Below are 22,253 nucleotides of genomic sequence, written 5' to 3'. Positions count from 1 at the left end.
GACCCCACAAGATGGACTTGCACCAGTGTCCAGTCTACAAAGAGGAGGGTCAACACACAGGAATCATTTACTCCATGCTTCCAAGTGAAGCCAGCCATGATGGAGCAGTACCTTTGACTTATCTTCACATAGGTGGAACTGATAAAAGAAAGGAGCCAGGGGCTCTTCCCAAGCCCATGTGTCCCTTGAGGAACAGGGATTCTGAAATGATCTTAAGAATAAAAATAGATTGGTTTATCTGCACCAAGTGTATGGCCTTAAACACCCAAATGAAAGTATAACCAAAGATTAAGGGGGTCAATATAATTTTTTAAGAGTCCATATGTATAGCTAAAAGCTACATAACAAGCAACAATGCCAGATAGAAGATACCTTCTTCTGAGTTGTTAGCCAGGGTGGCCGAAGGGACTCCCAGATAGTAACCCAGCATAGAACTGGGAAAATGAACAGCAGACCCCAATCTTATCTAAAGGAATATTGACAACGGATTGCTGCTAGATGAAGAAGAGCTGACCTTCCTAATACAAAGACCTCTATATAGGCTGATTATATTCACCAGATGGATAAGTAGTGGGGAACAGCTGGGGGTGCCAACACCACAGCGGACAGTAGCAGGAATATCAGAGTATAAGGGCTCTAGTGGGAGGAGGGAGGCTATGGGAGGGTGCCATCTGGGAAGTGGGTGTATAGTTGAATAAGATGGTTTGGGATGTTCTGTGTGATACACACACACACAAATCAACAGATTTTTTAAAATGTATTATATTTGAGGAGGAAGGATGGAAATTTACATCATGTTAATTAGTAGAGTTAAGAAACATTACCATTGAAATCTACCTGATGAATTTATATCTATGCTCAGGTGCCAATGATCTCTGAAAGTAATTGACTGTGACTAGTAATAATCAGATACATAGAGGTTAGAGAAGCATGTGCAAACATCTAAGTGTTAGTAACATTAAAAATGAGTTTTTCTGTACCAAACAGTATATTTTAAAACGAAATGGAAATGTTTTATAAAGGTTTAAACCTCACTCAATTTTATGTTTTATTAAAGCTGTAATGAAATGCTTCTTCTAATCATGTAGTTATTTTAATAATTTTTTTTTAATTAAAAAAAAAGGAAAATCAAGGTTTTGCTTTTGAGAGGCATGGCCTAAGAAAACTGTCTTAATCTGATTCCTTAGATTTTTAGGGGAAGAAAAGTAATAAACATAAGCATTAGTAATGCTAAATAATACTAATCTATTTAGGATATAAATGCCAAAAAATGAGATGCTCCTATTTACCCTTATGGCCAACCTGGATTGCTTCAAATGTCTCCATTTTGTTTGTAGGGTTTTGTTTTATTTATTTTTATTTTATGTGTATGAATATTTTGCCTGCATGTATGTAATTGTACCATGTATGTTCATTGCCCATGGAGGTCAGAAAAGGGCAGAAAAGGGCAAGAGCAGCCAGTGCCCTTAACCACTGAGCAATCTTTCCAGCCCCCTTTCGTTTTTAATTAAAAACTGAAGCAATTCGAATGTAGTGCGGATTCTAGAACAGAAAAAAAGGCATTAGTGGAAAAAGTGCTAGAATCGAAGTCTAGAATGTATGTCTTAGTAACCTATGTTGGTTTCTAAATTTTTTCAAATGTTGTGTAAGAGTTGAACATCAGACCAATGAGATGGCTCATCAGGGAAAGGTGATTACTGTCAAGACTGATGTCCTGAGTTCCATCCCCAGAGTCCATGTGGTAGAAGGAGAGAACTGACTCCTGCAAGTGGTCCTCTGACCTCCATGTCTACATTGTGATACTTGAGTACATATGCGAGAACACACACACATAACAAACAAATAAATAAATGTTTTTTAGAAGGAGTTAACATTAAGAGAAACAGTGGAACGTTCTGTGCTTTCTAACTTTTCTGTGTATTTAATATTATCCAACAGGACTGGGGAGATAATTCAGTTGGTCAAGTGTTGGTCCTGCAAGCGCTGATCTCAGTTTGAGCCCTAGAACACTCATAGAGGAGCTAGGCATGGTGTAATGTGCTTGTGGTCCCAGCGTTGGAGAGGCAGAAATAAATAGATCCTTTGGAGCTTGGTAGCCAGTCAGCCTAGTCTACTCAGTGAGCTCCAGGTCAGAAAGAGATTCTCAAAAAACAAGCTGTATGGTGCCTGAGGAACATGCAAAGTCATCCTCACACACAAGATCACCACATACAAACACATATACCCATGTAAGTTTATTCATTCATTCATTCATTCATTCATTAAATTATTCCAAAATGGAGTTTCTCTTAAAAAAGAGGTCCCTGCTGCTCTTGCCTGCACCACCAGCAGCTGAGCACCAGTGAATGCAAAGATTCCAATGAGCACCAGTGACTGCCCAGGCCTCTAAGAATAAGTGAGAGGTGAGGGCTCAGCCATGAGCAGGTCATTTGTACTTACCCCTCTAAGGCTTAGGGAACTGTTTGGAAGAGGGGACAGAAAGCTGTAAGAACCGAAAGATAGAAGGGCAGTGAAATCATATAACCAGCATAATCATAAGTTCACAGCAGCTGTGATTACCATACTGGGTGGGTCTGCACTAGACAGGCACCAAAAGTCAGCCCTGGAAGGGAGGATGCTCAGTAAACTGTAGCCCTTACTGCTGAATGATAGACAGTTGTGGATTCTGGAAGGAGGGAAGCCACTGTCTTCAGTTGTGTACCCACTGGTGAGCCCACCAAGCTCCAATGGATAGTTCTAATTGATAGGTAAAAAGTTGGTGGAGAACGAGCAAATGGAGGAGGCACCAGGACACAGATAAAACTCCATCAAAATAGGGTTTATTAGCAAAGGAACACATGGGACAGATTGCCTTCCTGGCAGGGAAAATGTCTGCGCGGGTCTTGAGCTGGGGTCTTTTAAAAGGGAGGCTTCTGCCTCCTGCAGAAGGCAGGAAGATGTATTTTTTTTTTAAGTTGGGTGGGGCAGGGCGGGAGTGGGAGAGGGGGACTGTTAAAACCTGTCCTCTTTAGAGATCAAAGGGGGAGCCTGCTGTGTTGGCCAAACAGTGGAGAAAAGTCTGCTTCTCTTGACTTCAAAGACCAAGGTGCTTATCAGCTAGGTTCCCTTTTCTCAGGAGCATGAGAAGTCCTTGGGATCCTGTTGGTGAGGGGGCAGGGCTATCTGAACCTTAACACTAATTCCATGGCCACAAAGACTGCCCTGATCAAAGCCAGAGGGACACAAACAAAGCAAAAGGATGTGAGTGTGGGAAAGAGATCAGTAGGTAGCAGGGTAGACACAGGAGAAAGAGAAACAGAAACAGCAAGAGTAGGAAAAACCAATCAAAACGCGTTATATACATGTATGAAATTGTCCAAGAAAACTTTTAATTAATTTTAAAAAGCAACTAAATGGGTCCCTTTGAAGTACAAATTCTAATATTTGTTTTCTTAACATATATTCTGAAGGGAGATGGTATTACAGTGGCCTTGTTTAATTGGTTGGTTTTTAGATTTTGGGGGAGGGGGTTGGTGTTTTTGACACAGGGTCTTCCTATAGCCCCAGCTGGTCTGGTACTCACTATGTAGACCAAGCTGGCCTTAAACTCACAGAGGTCCACCTGCCTCTGGCTCCTGAGTCCTGGGATTAAAGGTCTTTGCCACCATGACCACCCAGTGTTACAGTGTTTTTAAGTGAGATCTAGTAATGCAATTTTTATTTTATTCATTTATTTTTGTGGTGCTGGAGATCAAATTTTGGCCTTGCACATGCTAAGTAAGTGCTGTACCATTGAGCTACACTCCTAGCCATGATACAGAAGTGACAGGATTTTGTTGGCAAGAGTTAGAACTTGAATGGCCTAATTTGAGGCTCAATTCTGACATTTACTATTTTGTGGTCTGGGACAACTTTCAGAACTTGTTTCTTCATTATAGAATACCAAGGTTAGCACTATCTTGAAAGATAGTTATTAATTTCTTAGTATAAATAAATAAAATTTGAAAGTCATAATTCTCAAGAGGATAATTATTTTTTATATAATTCCATATAGCAAACAGCCTCCTTAAGTTCATTTACGGCAAAAAAAAGGGGGGGGGCTATTTATTGGCAAGACTCTGGCGGGTTTGGGTATTTTAAGGAATTGGGCCTCAAAAGGACGAGGAAACAGCGGCCACCAGCGGCTGCCTACCATGGCGATTCACAAGAGGAGCAAAAAGAGCCCAGGGCTGCTGAGCCACGAATTCATCCTGCAGAATCACGGCTCATCGGGTCCACTGAGAGATGCTCTTCCTGCTGGGGCTGGTGGACTGCAATGCTCTTCAGTAAAATGTTGCCTGCCCTGCCACAGAACAAGCTACTGCTGTCAGTGTCCCTTTATTACTGTGGTTTCAAAGATTCGGCTACAGTTTCCTTCTGCATACTAGTGGCAATAATTATTCATGCCATAATTCAAGAGTATGCATTGTATAAAATTGCCATAATTCCAGAGTATGTGTTGGATAAAACTAACAGACTAATGCACTTCTCCAAAACACAACACAGCAAGTTTAATGAATCTGGTCAGCTTGGTGCGTTCTGCCTTTTTGCTTAAGTTTGGGGCACATCTGTTCTAATCTCAGAAAACTATATCTCAGATCCGACTGTCTTGTGGAGGGCTTATCCGCATTACCTGAAGACATTTCAAATGAAGCGTTCTACATACACAGTCGGCATACTGGCCTCATGCTTTCTCCGAGCTCTACTTTCCAGAAAACAAAAAAAGAAGCTATTCCTGGTCAGCTTGTCTGCATCATCTTTACCTCTTTCACGTTGCTGAAGCTTGTCTTTTGAACTTTAATTACTTGGGGCTTGTTCTTCTAGAGCTGCATTATTTTGTTGAATTTCTTTTCCATATATCTTGTCTGTTATATTCTAGCGATGAAAAGTATCAGAAAGGGTTTTCTCTCTGGGCAGTTCTTTTTGTTTGGGAAGACTTCTGAATTAATTCTTTCTGGACTTACTGTTGGGTTTGGACAGGCAAGAGCAGAAAATCAGAAACTGGATTTCAGTACAGGAAACTTCAGTGCGTTGGCAGGTAGGATTGCTGTTCTGACGTCCATTTACATTACCCAGGCCTTTGTGATGTGGAAGTTTAACTTCCAGCTTCCAGGGTGGAGGGAGCACTCTGCTTTTCAGACTCCACCTATGAAGAAGAAACCAACAGCGACCAGAGGCAGATCTTCTACGAAAGGGACAGAAAATGGTGTTAATGGAACAGCCACATCAAATGGAGCAGATTCTCCCCATAATAGAAAAGAGAAATCTTCATAATGAATTATAAACTACCTGATTATGCCACCCAAGAAGCTGCTTTTTACTATATCTTTCAGCACTAGAGATTTTTCTGCTCTTGACCATCAATTGATATTCTTTGATTTCCACTGTTCCTGACTCTTTAAAGGGCATTTGAGGGGAGGGTGATTACTAAGAGTGAGAAAATATTTTAGCTTAGTCAGTAAGCTTCCTGCCTTCAAAATAGTTTAGGGACTACTATGTATTTTATTTTGCTTTTGTCTTTGAACATTTTTCTAATAGTTTAGGGGGGAAAAAGCATTTACAAAAATTCCACATAACCAGTGAAAATTTTTCTTGCTCTCGCCAGTTTTTGTATATTAGCAGGTGATTTGTTCTAAGGTCATATTTTTTTAAGTTATCTTTCAGGGTAAAATAGAAATACTATAAAGTCAGATGTCAAACATTTAATGTTTTCAGTATTCTCTAATTTGGGGGAATTTTTTGTAGTCTTTACACCTGGAAAAAAAGATTTCTAAAACCACCACAATAATTTTGTACTTTATTATATAAGTAATGGTTTGTAGGTATTACATCCCATTAAAAAAAATACTAATAGCTACAGTGTGAAGATTTATTGCCATATATTTAATCAAAATGTACTTATGAAGTGAAGTCTTTTCTTGGGCATTTTCAACATTTATAAACTGGCAATCATAAAACATTTACTATGAGGAAGAATATCCAACTATATTATAGCCCTTTTTGATATGTTTAGTAATAATTCTTTATACAGCCTGTCCTAAGTTTGATATGCATAGCATCTTAGAGAAATATCACTTAACCTACAAACCCTTTTAAGAAATAATGCCTACTTGATTTATATCTATAAAAAAAAAATATCAGGCTAGGGATGGAGAGATGGGTCAGTGGTTAAGAGCAGTGGCTGCTCTTGCAGAGGACCCAGGTTTGATTCCCAGCACCCACATGGTGGCCAACAACCACCCAGAACTCTAGTTCCAGAGGAATTCAACGCCCTCTTCTGACCTTCACAGGCATTGTATGACACGGGTGCACTTCCATACATGCAGGCAATACATTCACACATAAAATGAAAATTTTAAAAAGACCAGGCTGGAGAGCTGGCTCAGCAGTTAAGAACACTGTTCTTGCAGAAGACCTGGGTTTAAATCCCAGCACCCACATGGCAGCTAACAACTGTCCATAACTCCAGTTCCAAGGAATCTGACAGTCTCTTCCGTTCTCCTCGGGCATTGCATGACACGGGTGTACTTACCTATATGCAGGCGATACACACACACACATAAAATAAAAATAATAAAATATTTTTTTAAATATCAGGTAATTATATTTGGAAAACCAATGCACTAAGTTTAAAGAAATTGAAAATTCAGGTAGATGGTCTTAACAAAAGGCAATGCTTAGTGTTCTACTGTAGCTTTGGATCCAGCTTTGAGAAACATTTATCTGCATAAAACATGTTTGGAATATATATATATACACAGACACCTATGTATGTGTATATACAGAAAGGCTCTAAAACAGCATTTGAATGAAATATTCAGTTCCCTTTTCTATAGTTTTCCTTAAAACCCATACATTTGGTTTGTTTGTTATTGTTACAGTCCATACAGTGCTCTATTTAGTGTCCACGTCTCATCCCTGATTCTCACTTCCATCACCAGCTAATAAATGTTCCTGCCATATGAATATAAAAGTCTCAGGCCTCCTGGGTCTATAGCTGCCCTGCTGCTAGGAAGTTGTGCTTTCTCATTCCAGCTGTTTACTTCCTGGAAAAGTAGTAATTCTCTGTAGCATTATGAAGCTTCAATGGAACGAAATTTTTGCCATTAAAAACTGGCATTACCTTGAGAAATCAATCAAAATAAAAAATTTTACTTTCAAAAAAAAAAGATCAGGAACCAGGGCTGCTGCACATGACTCTGAAGAACCCGAAGACGTGGCACTGTGCCGTTTTTGTATCAGTCATCCACTTCTGGCAGGTACAGTTATTGAACTGCTGACTACACAGTGAACTGAGTATTGCAGGGTCATGTGAACTCACTGTGTAGCCCAAGCTGACCTTGAAATTCTCAGTGATCCTCCTGCCTCAGCCTCTTGAGCTTTGGGGTTAGGCGTGAGCCATCACACTGAGCGAATGAGCATATTCTAATCAAAGATCATAGAACAGACTAGAGAGGATAGGAGTCCAGGCCTGTCCTGTGGAGTGGAGGATGGGACCACGTGCATATGGAATGATGCTCAGCACTTCAGAGATGCAGACTGTGGGTGTGGGCACACAACAGAGCAGTCTTCTCCACATAGCTGGTGTCACCATACAATTGTGATGACAATTTTGGTCTAAGGATAGGAGAATGCCACACACTAAAACATAAATTCCACACAAAAGTTTTGTGTGGAGCTAGGGATATAGTTCACTGGGAGAGTGCTTTCTTAGCATGCATTCCTGCCCTAAGCTTAGCACCATACACACATACAAATTGGCTTTTTAAAAAGTGTGTAGTGGTGTTTCTGTTTTTCCTTTTCTAAGCAACATTCCTTTCCTGGATTCATCATCCCTCCTCATGTGCCCCCACATCTGTCCCTCGTATTTCTCAGACTGTTTACATTGCAGGTGGCTGCTCCATTTCCCAGGATCCTGTATAACTGACTCTCAAGTGGGTTTAAGCCAGAGGGAGGCTGCTGGCCACAGGCAGTGTATGTGTGTCCCTGGCTTAGGGTAGAGGCTTCCTGTTCCTACGTGCTTCTAGGTTCCTTCTGGGCCCCTGTTTGGCTTCACAGCTCTTCTGTCTCTGTATAACCTATTACCTGAGCTAAATTTTCTCCCTTTGAAGTACTTTAATGGTTTGTTTCCTAGTCACTGACTGACTTGGACTCTCTTAACTTTGAGTTTAAGGCATTGATTTGGGTTTCAGTTATATTTTTAAAACAAAGCACAAAAGGAATCTGGTAGCCAAGGGTAACTATTGAAGAGTTGTTTAGTGGGATTATTAGTGATCTTAATGCTAAAAATAACTTATTTTGCAGGAGTTAGCCCTCCAGGTCTAAATTTTGTTTCTTTGCTTATTAGCACTCAGAACACCCTATTGTCGATGCTCTGTGAGGATTCTCCCAGGCTCATCCCTTGCCAAGAGCCAGTAGTAATTCTAGGATGGTTATATACCTTAGCTTCAGGGATTGGCTTCTGAGCCACTCCAACAGAGGTAAAATGACTTTGTTAATATGGCTCAGTGCAGTTCTCTTCATCCTGGTGAGGCTGAGTGTTTATTCATAGTGGAGTCAACTGCTGAGCTCCACTATTAGATTTTACAGACTGTCTGGTATGAAGAAAACCACAAAGAAATTTAAAACCCACTATCCAATTTGATGTGATCAGAGAACTCTGAAAATTCTATGACAAAGTGTGTTGCTTAAAATTTTGAAGTACCAAAGCATATTTAAGTCATTTGAATAAAGAAAATTCAAGAGCAAATAGAAATATTTTGTTTTGTTTTAATGGTGTTTTGTTTTGTTGTGTTCTGTTCTGTTTGAAGACAAGGTCTCACTCTATAGCCCAAGCTGGCTTCAAACTTGAGGCAACTCTCCTGCCTCAGCCCCCTGAGTACTGGAGTTATAGACACCATACCCAGCACAACCCAAGCTTTTTTTTTTTTGAAACAAGGTCTCATGTAGCTCAAAATAGCCTCAAATTCAGTTTGTAGCTAAGGATGATCTTGAACTTCTGGTCCTCCTGCCTCCATTTTTTTCAGTGCTGTAATTACAAGTATGTGCCACCATACCTGGCTTATGTGGTACTGGGGACTGAATCTAGAGCCTTACATGCTATGCAAGCACTCTAATAACTGAGCTACATCCCTTCCCATGCCCCACCCCCCATTTTGTTGGGGGTTTTGTTGTTGTTGTTGTTGTTGTTGTTGTTGTTGTTTTTGTCTTTTTTGGTCTCCCTGTTGCCCCAGCTGGTCTGGAACTCACTATGTAGACCAGGCTGGCCTTGATGGCCTTGAACTCACAGAGATCCACCTGACTCTGCCTCCCAAGTATTGGGATTACAGACATGTGCCACCACCTCCGGCGTTAATTTTTTTTTTTAAGACAGTCTCACACTATAGCCCAGCCTGGGGCCTAACCTGGAGGTAATCCTCCTGCTTCAGCCTCCTGAATACTGGGATTACAGGTATGTATCGTCATATCCTGCACATTTTTGTTTTTGTTTGTTATTTGAAACAGAGTCTCACTGTGTAGCCCTGGCTGGCCTGGAACTCACTATTTAGACCTCACAGATATCCACCTTCCTCTGCCTCCTGAGTGCTAGGATTAAAAACATGCTCCACCACGCCCAGCACATTTTTGTGTTTGCTGGAGGTGAGAGAGCATGCATGCGTGGTACACATGTGGAAGTCACCGAACAACTTAAATGAATGAGTTGGTTCTCTCTACCATGTGAGTCTCAGGGACTGACCTCTGTTCTTCAAGCTTGGTAGCAAGTGCCTTTACCTTCTGAGACATGTTGTTGGCCCAACAAATAGGGATTTTAAAGAGTTAAATCTGATGGCTGTTTATTAAGATTTAAATAAAGTGGATCGATGATACAGGCCTGTAACATCAGCCACTCACAAACTTGAGGCAGGAGGATTCCAAGTTCAGGACCAACCTGGGCAACATGATGAGACCCTGCCCCCCAACCAAAGAGAAGGAAAGTGAGGACAGGACAGGACTTGAAAACTATAACCAGAGTACACCCAACTGTCTGTTGAACTGACTATTCTAGATAGTGTAACTGGAATGATCTATGTATTGATCTGCTTTTCTTGTCCCGTGGGCAGGGAGAAATGTCTGCATGTTCTGCTGAGGCTCTGCACCTAAACTGACCTGTCAATTTGCTTTTTAGGTTCTGTGTACCATTTTGATAAATCGACTTCCTCTTGCATCTCCACTGATGCTCTTCTTCCAGACCCTTATGAATCTGAGAGGTAACTTTTTCCTTGTGGCTTTCAGTGCGCTGTTTATATGAGGTTGCAAACCTGGTGGTGGGAACCCATGCACTTCTGTGGTTATCTGCTCAGGCCAGGCTCCTGCTCAAGCAATCCAAGTCCCTTGTTAAAGAATGCTTTTCCCCTGCACAAGACATATGTATTCTGAGGAAGACTGATTTTATTCTCATATAGAAGCCAGCTCATGTGTCCCATCCCACAGTGAGCGCTTTAGGTAGTGATGGGTCAAGCAGGCATGCCCTTGAAAGATCAAGTGTCTCTTTGTGTGTGGTGGCTCTGTGGCTGTGTTGTGTGTGTGTGTGTGTGTGTGTGTGTGTGTGTGTGTGTGTTCTTGTGTGTGGTCAGGGGATCCATAATGGAGATTAGAGGACAATTTGTGGGGACTGGTTTTCTCCTAACATCATGCAGGTTCTTGGGATCAACCTCAGGTCATCAGACATGGAGACAAGTCCCTTTACCCACTAATCTGTCTCACTTCAGTTTCTTGAAGCCAGTATTTGGGCTGCAGTCACATGCTGTAGTAAGTATGAGAAGCATAAAAACATGTTATAAATGGCATGTGTGATACCAGCTCATGCCCAGAGTCAAGTTCCATTCCAGTATATATCTAGCCTGTTGAGGATGGCTACCTCAGCACTGGATTCTCAGTGTGACTTTTGCTGGTGCCCTGCCTGGGATTCTCTTTATTCTTTAACAGCTGTTCAGCTTCTGAGTGAGGACATCGCCCAAGACTGGCTTTCTCTTTGCCTTGCAGTTTGTAGGACAACCCACCTCTGGTCTACTCCCTGCTCCAATCTGAGAAACAAGCCATTTCCGGGTCTAACTGACATGGTTGAACCCAAAGTGCCATAGGCAGAGAATGAATGGCCTATTTTATGGCACGATGTTCTGGCCCAGTGCCAGAGGGTGTGGACTGGGTTTCTGTGTTAGCCCCAAAATACAACAGGGCCCAAAGTATATGTATCAGTCTCTGTTGTGATTCTGTATAACAGCACTCTCCAAAATCAGCTGTTCACAGAGGCAAGCATTTTGTGTTGTACTCACGGTTCTGTGGGTTGGCCAAGATTCAGCCATTTTTGCTTGGGCTTCACCAGACTCAGCCAGACTAGGCTGGGCTCCAGGCTTCAAGTTGGGCTCAGATCTGTTTCATGTTTTATCATTCCAAGACTCCAACTAAAGGAACAACAGCCCCCAGGGCTTATTCTTCCCCTAGAGAGAATGGAAACTGAAGAGGTTGGCAGAAACCTGCCCTGTTTCTTAGCACTTTCCTCTGTGTTCTTCTTGCAAAGTCAGTAGGTGCAGGATGTACGCCCGACTTGCTCTGAAGGAACTGTCACAAGGTCACCTGGCAAAGGGGCAGGATGTGTCATTCTGTCTTGGGGAGGAAGCAAAATTAGAAGCAATAATTCAGATTTTCTAGTCCATGAAATAAACAGAAATTACAGAGGGTCAGCTCCTAACAGGGGCATCCCATCACAGTGCCCAAAGAACTGACATGTTAGAACATTTGGTTCTCTTATTAATTCCAGCCCATAATCAAGAGTACTTTTCTTAAAAACCAGTAGTTAGGAACCTTTTTCTGTGGTGGCCCACTGAGTAAAACTCTGGGACTCTACAGGCCCTGTAATGTCTGTTACAAAGATTCAGCTCTGCCTTTGCAATGCTACAGCAGTTGGACACAGTATTAAACAAATGGTGGGGGGCCTATGTCCCAGTAAATCTTTATTGACAAAAATCAGCACCAAATTTGACCTACATGTAGGTTGCTAACCTCTGCTCTAACTCCTTTTGCTGACAAAGCTTATTAGATAGAGCCTAGTAATGGTTTTTTGTTTGTTTGGTTGGTTGGTTGGTTGGTTAGTTGTTTGTTTTTGTGAGGTGGAGGCTAGTTTTTTGAGACAGGCTTTCTCTGTAATCCTAGCTGGCCTAGAACTGCCTATGTAGACCAGACTGTCCTCAGTCTCACAAAGATCCACTTGCTTCTGCCTCCTGACATTAAAAATATGTACCATCGTGACCTACTCTTAATTTAAAATATAAATATATATACATATATATAATGTATATGAGTGTTTGCCTGCACATGCATGCCTGGTGCCCTCAGAAACTAGAAGAGGGCATTGGACCCCCTGGAACTGAAGTTACAGATGATTGTTAGCCTCATATGGGTGCTGAAAACAAACCCTGGTCCTCTGCAAGAGCAGCAAGCACTCTTAATTGCTGAGCCATCTCTCCAGCCTAAAATATATCATACTAAATGTTTGTTATTCTTCCAGTGACATCTTGACATTTAATTAAAATACTCTTCCTCTGGATAGCTCAGTGGTTAAGAGCACTGACTGCTCTTGCAGGGGATCTGGGTTCAAGTCCCAATACCCACATGGAGGTGAACAACCTTCCATAACTCCAGTTCCAGGAGATCCAATGTCCTCTTCTGACCTCAGGCATTGCATGACATGGGTGCACTTACACACATGCAGGCAATACACTTTTACACATAAAATTTAAAAAAAAATAAAATACTCTTCCTCTGTTATCTGGCTTTAACAAACTTGGGCACAGCTTTAGTAAACTTTGGGGAATATTTATTTGTCCAGGAAGACTGAAAATCATCCTTAACTATGAAAACGTTAAATGGTATATCAAGTACTGAGTAGCTTTATGAATCTATGAAGAATGAGCTCTTTGTCAGAGAAGATGTTTTGAGACCTAGGGATGGAGCTCAGTTCATAGAATGTGTGCCTAGCATGCACAAAGCCCTGGCCCCCATCCCCAGCACCACATAAAACTGGGCACAGTAGCACACACCTATAATCCCAGCACTCAGGAGGTAGAAGTAGGAGGATCAGAAATTCGTGGTTGTCCTCAGCTACGTAGCAAGTTTGTGGCCAGCCTGGGCTAGAGACTCTGAGAGGGAAGGAGAAAGAGAGAGTAATTCCATTTTGAATACCACTGTTAAAGAGATAAAACTACCCTTTGTTCCATTTGTGATGCTAACATACTGTTGATTAATTTTTCTCCCTCCCTTCCTTCCTTTGTTGGGTAATTAGGAACTGTCATTTGGGATTCAATAGCCATAATGAAATTTTAGTGGTTGACTCAAGAGTGATATATCACAGTGAAACACTCACAATTTGGCTTTTTTTTCCCTTAGGGTTTATGTTGCTGATTCTCTCATCTCTAGTGCTGGAGAAGGACTGTTTTCCAAGGTAGCAGTGGGACCCAATACTGTTATGTCTTTTTATAATGGTGTTCGAATTACACACCAAGAGGTGAGTGGGAAAGGGATGAACATCCACACAATTTGATAAGGGCCTTTTTAAAACAGACTACTTTCAGGATCCACAACTATTTCATAGAAAGTGGGATAATAGGGGCTGGAGAGATGGCTCAGCGGTTAGAAAACACTGACTGTTCTTGCAGAAGATCCCAGTTCGAATCCCAGCACCCACATGGCAGCTAACAACTGTCCATAACTCCAGTTCCAGGGGCTCCAACAGCCTCCTCTGTCCTCCATGGGCATTGCATGACACAGATGCACTTACCTACATGCAGGCAATACACGCATACACATAAAATATTTTTTAATTAATTTTTTAAAAAAAGAAAGTGGGATAATGAGACAGTCACTGACATGCCCTAGACCACATCCAACATCAAAAATCAAGATCCAATCAAATTCTATTTAATTAATTACCTTTGCCATGGTGCTTTATAGGAAAGCTTCCCTACATCCCTACATTAAGGCCAAAACCATACAACTGCCTCTGTCTTGTTAAGTGTTTTAATGCAATCAATCAATCCATCCATCAGTAAAGGTCAGCAACTAAAAGGTTAAACAGGCGGGATGTGGCAATGCATGCCTGTAATTTCAGCTCTTGGGAGGCCCCAGCAGGAAGATCTGGAGGGGCCAAGTGCTATTGACCTTTACACAACAACACCCCTTTGAGCCTCAGCATTTAAAAGTGAGTTCATTCTTTTCAATCTGTCTACCATCTATTCTCAGAATAATAAGGATGTGTCAGGCCAGCCTGTATGAACCTGAAATACTAGCACTTGGGATGCTGAGATGGGATAATCATGAGTCCCAGGCTGGCCTGGGCTACATAAAGCAAGGCCCTATGTTGGAAGAGAAAGAGGAAGGGAAAGGAAAAGGAAAGGGAATGGACTGGGAAGATGGTTCAGTCAGTAAAGCATGAGGATCTGAGTTCCATCTCCAGAACCCAAAGAAAAAAAGCTGGGCATGGAGGTCTGATATGTACTGTAACCACAGTGCTGAAGAAGTGGAGACAGATGTGTCCCTGGGGCTCGCTAACCTGCTACTCTAGCCTACTAGGCCAGTGAGCGATCTTGTCTCAAAAAAAATAAATAAATAATGGACAGCGCCCGAGGAATGACACTGAGGTTGTTATCTGGCCTCTGGTATATGAACACAGATAGCACTACCACCACCACCACCAGCACCTCCCACCAACACCAACATCACCACCTCCACCATCACCACCTTCTCCACCATTACCAACACCACCTTCTCCACCATCACCACCTGCTCCACCAACACCAACACCACCACCTCCACCACCTTGCCTTTAAGATAGTCTTTTTTAAAAATATTTTTTATTGATTATTTTTATTTTATGTGTATGCATGTATTATCTGCATGTAGATAAGTACACCCGTGTTGTGCAATGCCCACGGAGGACAGAAGAGGCTGTCGGATCCCCTGGAACTGGAGTTTCGGACAGTTGTTAGCTGCCATGTGGGTGCTGGGACTCGAACCTGGGTCTTCTGCAAGAACATTCATTGTTCTTAACCGCTGAGCCATCTCTCCAGCCCCCTAAGATACAGTCTTTGACATATTTCTAGAACTTCATATATGACTTTGGTTTCATTTTCTTCACCTCACAGCTGTTTAGGGCAAGTTTGCAACTTCTAGCAGTCAGTGATGTCCACTGTGGTCTGTCTTTTATTAAGCTCATAGCTGATGTTCCACATTTAACTTTCTGCTTTGTCACTTATTCCTATGTAATAAAAAGGGGGGAATACCTTGAAATAATACAGCTATCACACATTCAGCTAGACAGGCAAAAGATGGTAAAGCACTCAAGCAAGCAGATGGTGTCCATACCTCACCAGCCCTCCAGAAAGTCCAAGGCATTCAGCATGTGAAGGGTGGCTTTGGGATAAGGGTATGTTACAGGTTGAGCATCCTTTATCTTAAATGCTTGGGACCAGAAATGTCAGGGATTCAGGATTTTTTTTCTTTGTGAATGGGATCCAAGTCAAAATATGAAATTCATTGTTTTCTATACAGCACATGTATTAGGAGGTAATTACTCTATAATTTTAGTATGCCCCAAAACAGACACACATAATTAAAAATAAAATAAATCGGGGCTGGAGAGATGGCTCAGTGGTTAAGAGCACTGACTGCTCTTGCAGAGGACCCGGGTTCAATTCCCAGCACCCACATGGAGGCTACAAACCATCCTTAACTCTAGTACCAGGGGAATCCAAAGCCATCTTTTGATCTCCAAGGCATTGTACAACACGGGTGCACTCACATACATGCAGACAATACACTCAATACACATAAAATAAAAATATAAATACAATATTTAAAAAATAATAAAAATAAAATAAATCAGTTTTTAAAACATTAAGAGGAGGGACTAGAGAGATGGCTCAGCAGTTAAGAGTACTGACTGCTCTTGCGGAGGACCCGAGTTTGATTCCCAACACCACATGGCAGCTAACAACTGTCTGTAACTCCAGTTCCAGGGGATGTGATGCTGCCTTGTGACTTCCTCAGACATTGCACAAAACGGGTGCACTTACACTCATACACATAAAATTAAAATGATAAAATATTTTTTTAAAAAACATTAAGAGGAGCTAGAGAGATGGCTCAGTGGTTAAGACCACTGGTTGCTCTTGCAGAGGATCTGGTTTCGGTTCCCAGCACCCACATGATGGCTAACAATTGTCCATAACTTCAGTTCCAAGGGATCTGACACCCTCTTCTGGCCTCCATGGGCATTCATGCACATGTTGCACTTATATACATGAAGGCAAAACACTTAAACATATAAAAATAAAATTTTTTAAAATTTTAACTTGACTGTGCAGTTAGTTCCCAAGCATGAACTTTGTATGTGACAAAATGGTATCACAATGTCAAAAAGTTGGACACATCTGCTAGAGAGTCCACAGGTTTTATAAAAACATGATCCTTTTTAAACACTCCCAAAAGGCTGTTCTGCTGGCCTCCCCTGATCCAACGAGAAGCCTGGTGGTATAGATGAGTCCTGTGATAGGCAGGGAAACATACCAATTTGGGGACTGTCTCTTGATCACCCTGATTGTTCCCAGGGAGTAAAGATATGGACCTTTGCAGGAGTGAGTGCATGTTGTTTTCCTTATATCCCTGGTTCCTTTTGATGTGCTCCTTTGTGTTATCTTCGTCTGTTTTTAATGAACTTTTAAAAGCTACGTTTATTAATTTGAGAGTGGCTGCTTGTGCCTTAGCCCTTGAATGGAGGTCAAAGGACAACTTGTGGGAACTGGTTTTATCCTTCCATGGTGTGGGTTCTGTGGACTGATCTAAAGTCATCAGGCTTGGCTGCTACCACCCATACCTACTGAGCCATCTCACCATCTCTTCTTCATCTATTTTTAGTTCAAGTTTATCTGGTTATATTTTTGTATTTCTCTGTAAAAGATCAAAATCCTTTTATATAAGGAAGAAAATTCAATAAACAGCAAGTTGAGCTGTCTGGCTGCACTGTTCTCGTATGGAGAGGAGTCTTGGCTGTTTTGTGTCTGCAGCACTCAAACCCTGGTGTTAGGATAAATGAGCTAATATCTCTTGGCATAGTCTGAGCTATTGAGAGAAAGATTCTCTGTATGTAGCCCTTACTTTCCTGTGTTTGCAGGTTGACAGCAGGGACTGGGCCCTAAATGGGAATACTCTCTCCCTTGATGAAGAAACAGTCATTGATGTGCCTGAACCCTATAACCATGTATCCAAGTACTGTGCCTCCCTAGGACACAAGGCGAACCACTCCTTCACTCCAAACTGCATCTATGACATGTAAGTGGAATGCTAGTAGCTGGAGGGATCTATGTCTTGGGGTCCAGGACTGAGGAGGGCATGGGAAAAGGTCTCTAAACTTCAGGTAATGACTGCTGATGCCTCTGCCCACGGCTTCAGCCTTATGGCTTCAACTTCTAAAACTAAGCAATCTGCCCTCTGGCCACGAGATGGAAAAGTACTTCTAAGAACAGAAATATCATGGAAATGATGTACTTACTGGTTGCTGTTTTATCGTGCCCATCTTTGACATTTGGTTTTTCTCATTTAAAGATCATGTTGGGAGACTGGGGAGGAGGGGTTGGTTGTTATAGTGTTTGCGGCAGTGAGTTCAAGTCCCAACATCCACATAAAAAGCTGAGTACGGTGGGGGACACTTGTAATCCTGGCAATGAGGAGACAGAGACAGGAGGATCCCTAGGACTCCCTGGCCAATCAGCCTAGCCTAATCAGGCCAATGAGAAACCCTCTCTTAAAAACAAAGTAGGTGGTGCCTGAGGAAGGACACTTAAGGTTGCCTTTCAGCTCCTCAGGCATGTGCGCACAGGTGCACCCCTACCTTTACACTCACATGCACCTGCATATACATGTATACATACAAAGCATATTGGGGCTGGTGGTGTAGCTTGGTGGTAGAGCAGATTCTTCTCTGCTCTGGGCTGTATCCACAGTGCCCTCAGCTGTGCAGCTGGTCAGCATAACCAGGATCAGATTCTAAGTATTTTGTCTGTAGGAACCCTGCCAGGATTTGGAGCTTCCTTGTGAATGTCCTGAGACTCATCCTTGAGATGGCTTAGAAACCGTTCTGGCAGTGACTTGCTCTCCTTGGCAGCCAATAACAAGCATTGGCCCTCCAACTGCTTTTAAAATGCTGGCAGAAATGGCAAAGGACATGTGTCATGTGAAATGAAACTGACACTGTTATTAGCTGCGGGACTCTCACAGCCAGTGTGAATTTGGATGAAGCATCATTCCCAGCTGTGCCAGCTTAACAAGAGCCCCATAAAGCAGTGGTCACTAACCGCCCTAAGTGCCACCCAGACTCCTCCTTTAAATCAAGCTGGTTCTGTGACTTGCACCATGTCTGGTGCAAGACATGGCTTTTCTTCCCAAAGAAACAGAGCACAGGAAACAAGGGAAATTTCTACTTGTGCAAAATCCTGGCTGTTTTCTCAGCAGGTTTTGGTTTGGGTTTTTCGTTTTCTGTCCTTTTGTTGATGTTCTTTGTTCTCTTTGGAAGCCCAGTATAACCACATCTTAGTATTTAGGGGTAATGAGAAGCCTCCTTGAATAATAATAGCCAAATATGAACTTCAGATACCAATTCCTGATGTTCATTTCTTTCTCAAACCACTGGTTCTGTCGTGTATGCATTAACTTGAATGGGACAGCACTCCTCTACTCTGCACGGTGCTGTGCAAGTGAAGAGGGCAGGAAAGCACAGCCTATGAGCGTGCTCTTGTTAGCTCCACTTCTGGCTCTGAACGGACTTAGGGAAATGAGATGCTCTCCCTTCACAGGCTTCCCAGGGAAGTACTAAAGAAGCAGAGAGAAAGGAAGCCTCCATCTGCTTTTATGCTAGAAAATACTATGTCCTTTATACGGATAGGTTGGAATACTAAGATTTCACTTTTGAAAATCTCCAGGGCTCTTTCTTGCAGTTCCAAATGCACCGTGTTAAGCCTCATCCCTGAGCTACCAGCCAGGTGAATGAAACTGTGGTCAAGTTAATGCAAGATCTCATTTCTCATGAAGGACAGGTTTTAGTTGTTAACCATAAACTGTTGGTTTATAAATGGAGTGTCAAATATTGTCAAAAATGAAGATAAGACAATATGTTTTAAATTTGAGGTAACCAGAGAGATGGTTCAGCAAGTAAAGGCACTTCCTGCCAAGACTGATGCCCTGAGTTCAATCACCAGGACCCACATAGTGGAAGGAAAGAACCAACTCCTGCAAGTTGTCGTGTGACATGGGTGTTGTGGAAACACACACATACACACACACACACACACACACACACACACACACACACTAAATGAAAACATAATGAATGCACCCCAGTGCATTGCCTAGGGTGATTGTGAGATTTTTGTGGAGTTTTGCTTTTGTGCTTGAGACAGGGACTCATGTATCCCAGATTGGCCTCAAACTTAATGTGTAGTCAAGGATGACCTTGAATTTCTGATCTTCTGCTCCACTTCCTGAGTGCTGAGATTACAGGGATACACCACCATGCCTGTTTATACAGTACTGAGGAATGAACCTAGGCCTGAGATACCCCTTGTCTAACAAGCTCCCAGCTGAAAGAGAAGTTGGCTGAGTTGTGCTTGTACTTTGAGAACTCAGGAGTGGTATCCAGGGCATGTGGGTGGGATGCTATCCTTTGCCTCTGACCTCCTGGACTGGTCTGGGAATGACATTTCATATCCTTTTGTTTAGGTTTGTCCACCCCCGTTTTGGGCCCATCAAATGCATCCGCACACTGAGAGCTGTGGAGGCTGAAGAGGAGCTTACCGTTGCCTATGGCTATGACCACAGCCCTCCAGGGAAGAGTGGACCTGAAGCCCCCGAGTGGTACCAGGTAGAGCTGAAGGCCTTCCAGGCCACCCAGCAAAAGTGAAAGGCCTGCTCCTGGGGTCCAGAGACCTGGACTAGAAACTTGGATCTATGCACTACGTTTATCTGACAACGGGACAACCAGGGACTGTTCATGCTGTGACGTCACATCCTCTCACCCTGCGTTAGCAACAACTTTCTCGCATACTAACTAGGTTTGACTGCATTACTCATACCAGATTTAAAATTAGCTAGCCTTGCAACAACATCCTACCGAGAGGTACTGTTGAACACTTGACATAGACAGCATGATGTTCTTTGATGGTTCAAGTCTAAACTTGAACAACATTTAGGGATACCAAATGATTAGACTGTAAAAGGGAAACGGGGGTTTTTTCAGTCATTTTTTTTTGTCGGTGGTTTTTCCATGAGGTTCTTTCCTATGGCTATTGCAAATGGTGAACTCACCTTGCATGTTGCCATCCTGAGGGCAGGAAACTATGACATCACTATGTAAATGTAAGATCATTTGCCTTTTAACCTTTGATCTGTATCTTGCGATAGAATGGCTTTGTTTTTATTTTTGTTTTCCTTGTGAACAGAAGCCCAGTTTTCTGAGTCATTTTTTTCCCCGCCTCACTATCCTAGCTATCCTTTACAAGAGAAAACTTCCAAATGGATTCTGCATTAATAACAGTGTATAGGTCTCTCTGGTTCTTTCTCTATCATTTCATTCTTATGTCCTAATATAAAGTACTAGTTCATAGGGTCAGGCTATTATTATAGAATTATTATTCTTGCATGTAAACAAAGATATCTTTGCTTTCAGATGTGAGAAGAAATGAATTTACTTTGTTAGTATTAAGTTATGGCAGAGTTGTAACATATACTTTAAGGAAGAAGAGAGGAAATTTAGTATTTCTAAGCAGTCATTGTGGCAATTTTGCAATATCTTCAATAGTACTAGTAATTTTTTTCTCCTTGAGTACACATTAACCATACATAACCTAGTGCAGTCTGGCTTGTGACACAGTGCATTGACTACAAAACACAAATAGCCAATGTGAATTCTAAATGCAGAATTCAGATTTTTCTTCGAAATCAGTACTATGAAGGCAGACATTACATATCACTAGGTACAAATCAGACCTTTAGCTAAACTTTTCACCATAGTGATTTCCAAGTATTTAACTGCTTCAAAGCTTTGTAAGCTAAGAGTTCACACCTGTAGTTTTCAAGGAAGAATATCAGTAGCTTTTCAGCCATTTCACAAGCCATATGTAATCACAACTGCAATAAGGAGAAAAACCCTTTTTTTTAGTTTAGCACATTAGATCTGTAACATAACTGGATTGCTCTGAATGAACTCTGAGAGTTTTGACTTCCTAAACACCCTTACCAAGTAGTGGCTCTGCCTTCATTAGCCACCCATACAAGGTGGCCTGAAGGTCTGGGAGCAGCAGTGACTATGGCTTGCAGGGGTCAACAGCACCACCTGTCCTGTTGCCTATGTTGATTTGGTTTTAAAAAGCTGAATTCTCCAAGTCGGGCATGTGGTACAGGCCATTAATCCCAGTGCTTGGGAGGCAGAGGAAGGGGGCTCTCTGTGAGTTTGAGGCCAGCCCGGTCTCCATAGCGAATCTAGGCCAGCTGTGGCTCCAGGGAGACCCTGTCTCAAAAAAAAGCTAAATTCTCCAAGCTGTGTTACTGGGATGAGCAGTGATGCCTGCTGGGAGTGGGTGGAGCAGGAGACAGGTGGAGGGAAGTTTCAATTTTTCACCTTACTCTTAACAAAAAGATTTCACAAAAGTACCCCATCTCAATCTGCTCACAGCTTGCCCATCAAGCAGCCCCTGGATGCAGGACTGGTCCCTATGACACCCTGGGCTTTTTCCAAGCTTCCTGGCACACCTGGCTTTAGGCTTTGAACTAGGTGGTAGCACTTTCCAGGAGATCCAGCTGGATCCTTGTTTGAAAGCTTAAGGTGATAGTTCACCCAGAAATCCTCAGGACTTCTAAAAAGATCTCCTGCAAAGATAACTGAATAGAGTTCTTAGACTAAAAGACACCAGGATGGGATCAATCCTATTCTATAGAAAGGGACCAGTCAATAAGTTACGATGGAAGGGCAGCACCTCTAGATTTGAGTACTGATAGGTGCTTTAATGTAAATGTGTCCCAAAGTGTGTTGACTGTTTTCAGGAGAAAGATGGCTCTTATCAGTTCTATCAGCTGGGTTGTGGAACCAGGTAGAGAGGTGAGGCAGGAAAGGAGAGTGCAGGTCCCACCTCTGATGGACTATGCCTGAAGGATTT

At 42.2% G+C, this 22,253-nt stretch overlaps 1 protein-coding gene and 1 pseudogene across 1 annotated transcript in view; both read left to right on the top strand.

Moving 5' to 3' along the window:
- Setd7 (SET domain containing 7, histone lysine methyltransferase) overlaps positions 1 to 21,910 on the top strand; it is a 62,024-nt gene extending 40,114 nt beyond the window's left edge. The window contains exons 5-8 of the mRNA XM_008843426.3: positions 10,184 to 10,265; positions 13,441 to 13,558; positions 17,222 to 17,379; positions 19,822 to 21,910. Coding sequence (XP_008841648.1) covers positions 10,184 to 10,265; positions 13,441 to 13,558; positions 17,222 to 17,379; positions 19,822 to 20,002 — 539 coding nt within the window. The 3' untranslated portion in view covers positions 20,003 to 21,910. The remainder of the gene's footprint in view (positions 1 to 10,183; positions 10,266 to 13,440; positions 13,559 to 17,221; positions 17,380 to 19,821) is intronic.
- LOC103742370 lies at positions 4,173 to 5,576 on the top strand (annotated as a pseudogene).
- Positions 21,911 to 22,253: the final 343 nt, after the last annotated feature.

Source organism: Nannospalax galili, unplaced genomic scaffold, assembly GCF_000622305.1.
Source record: "Nannospalax galili isolate Female #2095 unplaced genomic scaffold, S.galili_v1.0 scaffold359, whole genome shotgun sequence".
Lineage (NCBI taxonomy): Eukaryota > Metazoa > Chordata > Mammalia > Rodentia > Spalacidae > Nannospalax > Nannospalax galili.
This window is presented reverse-complemented; position numbering and strand designations above follow the sequence as displayed.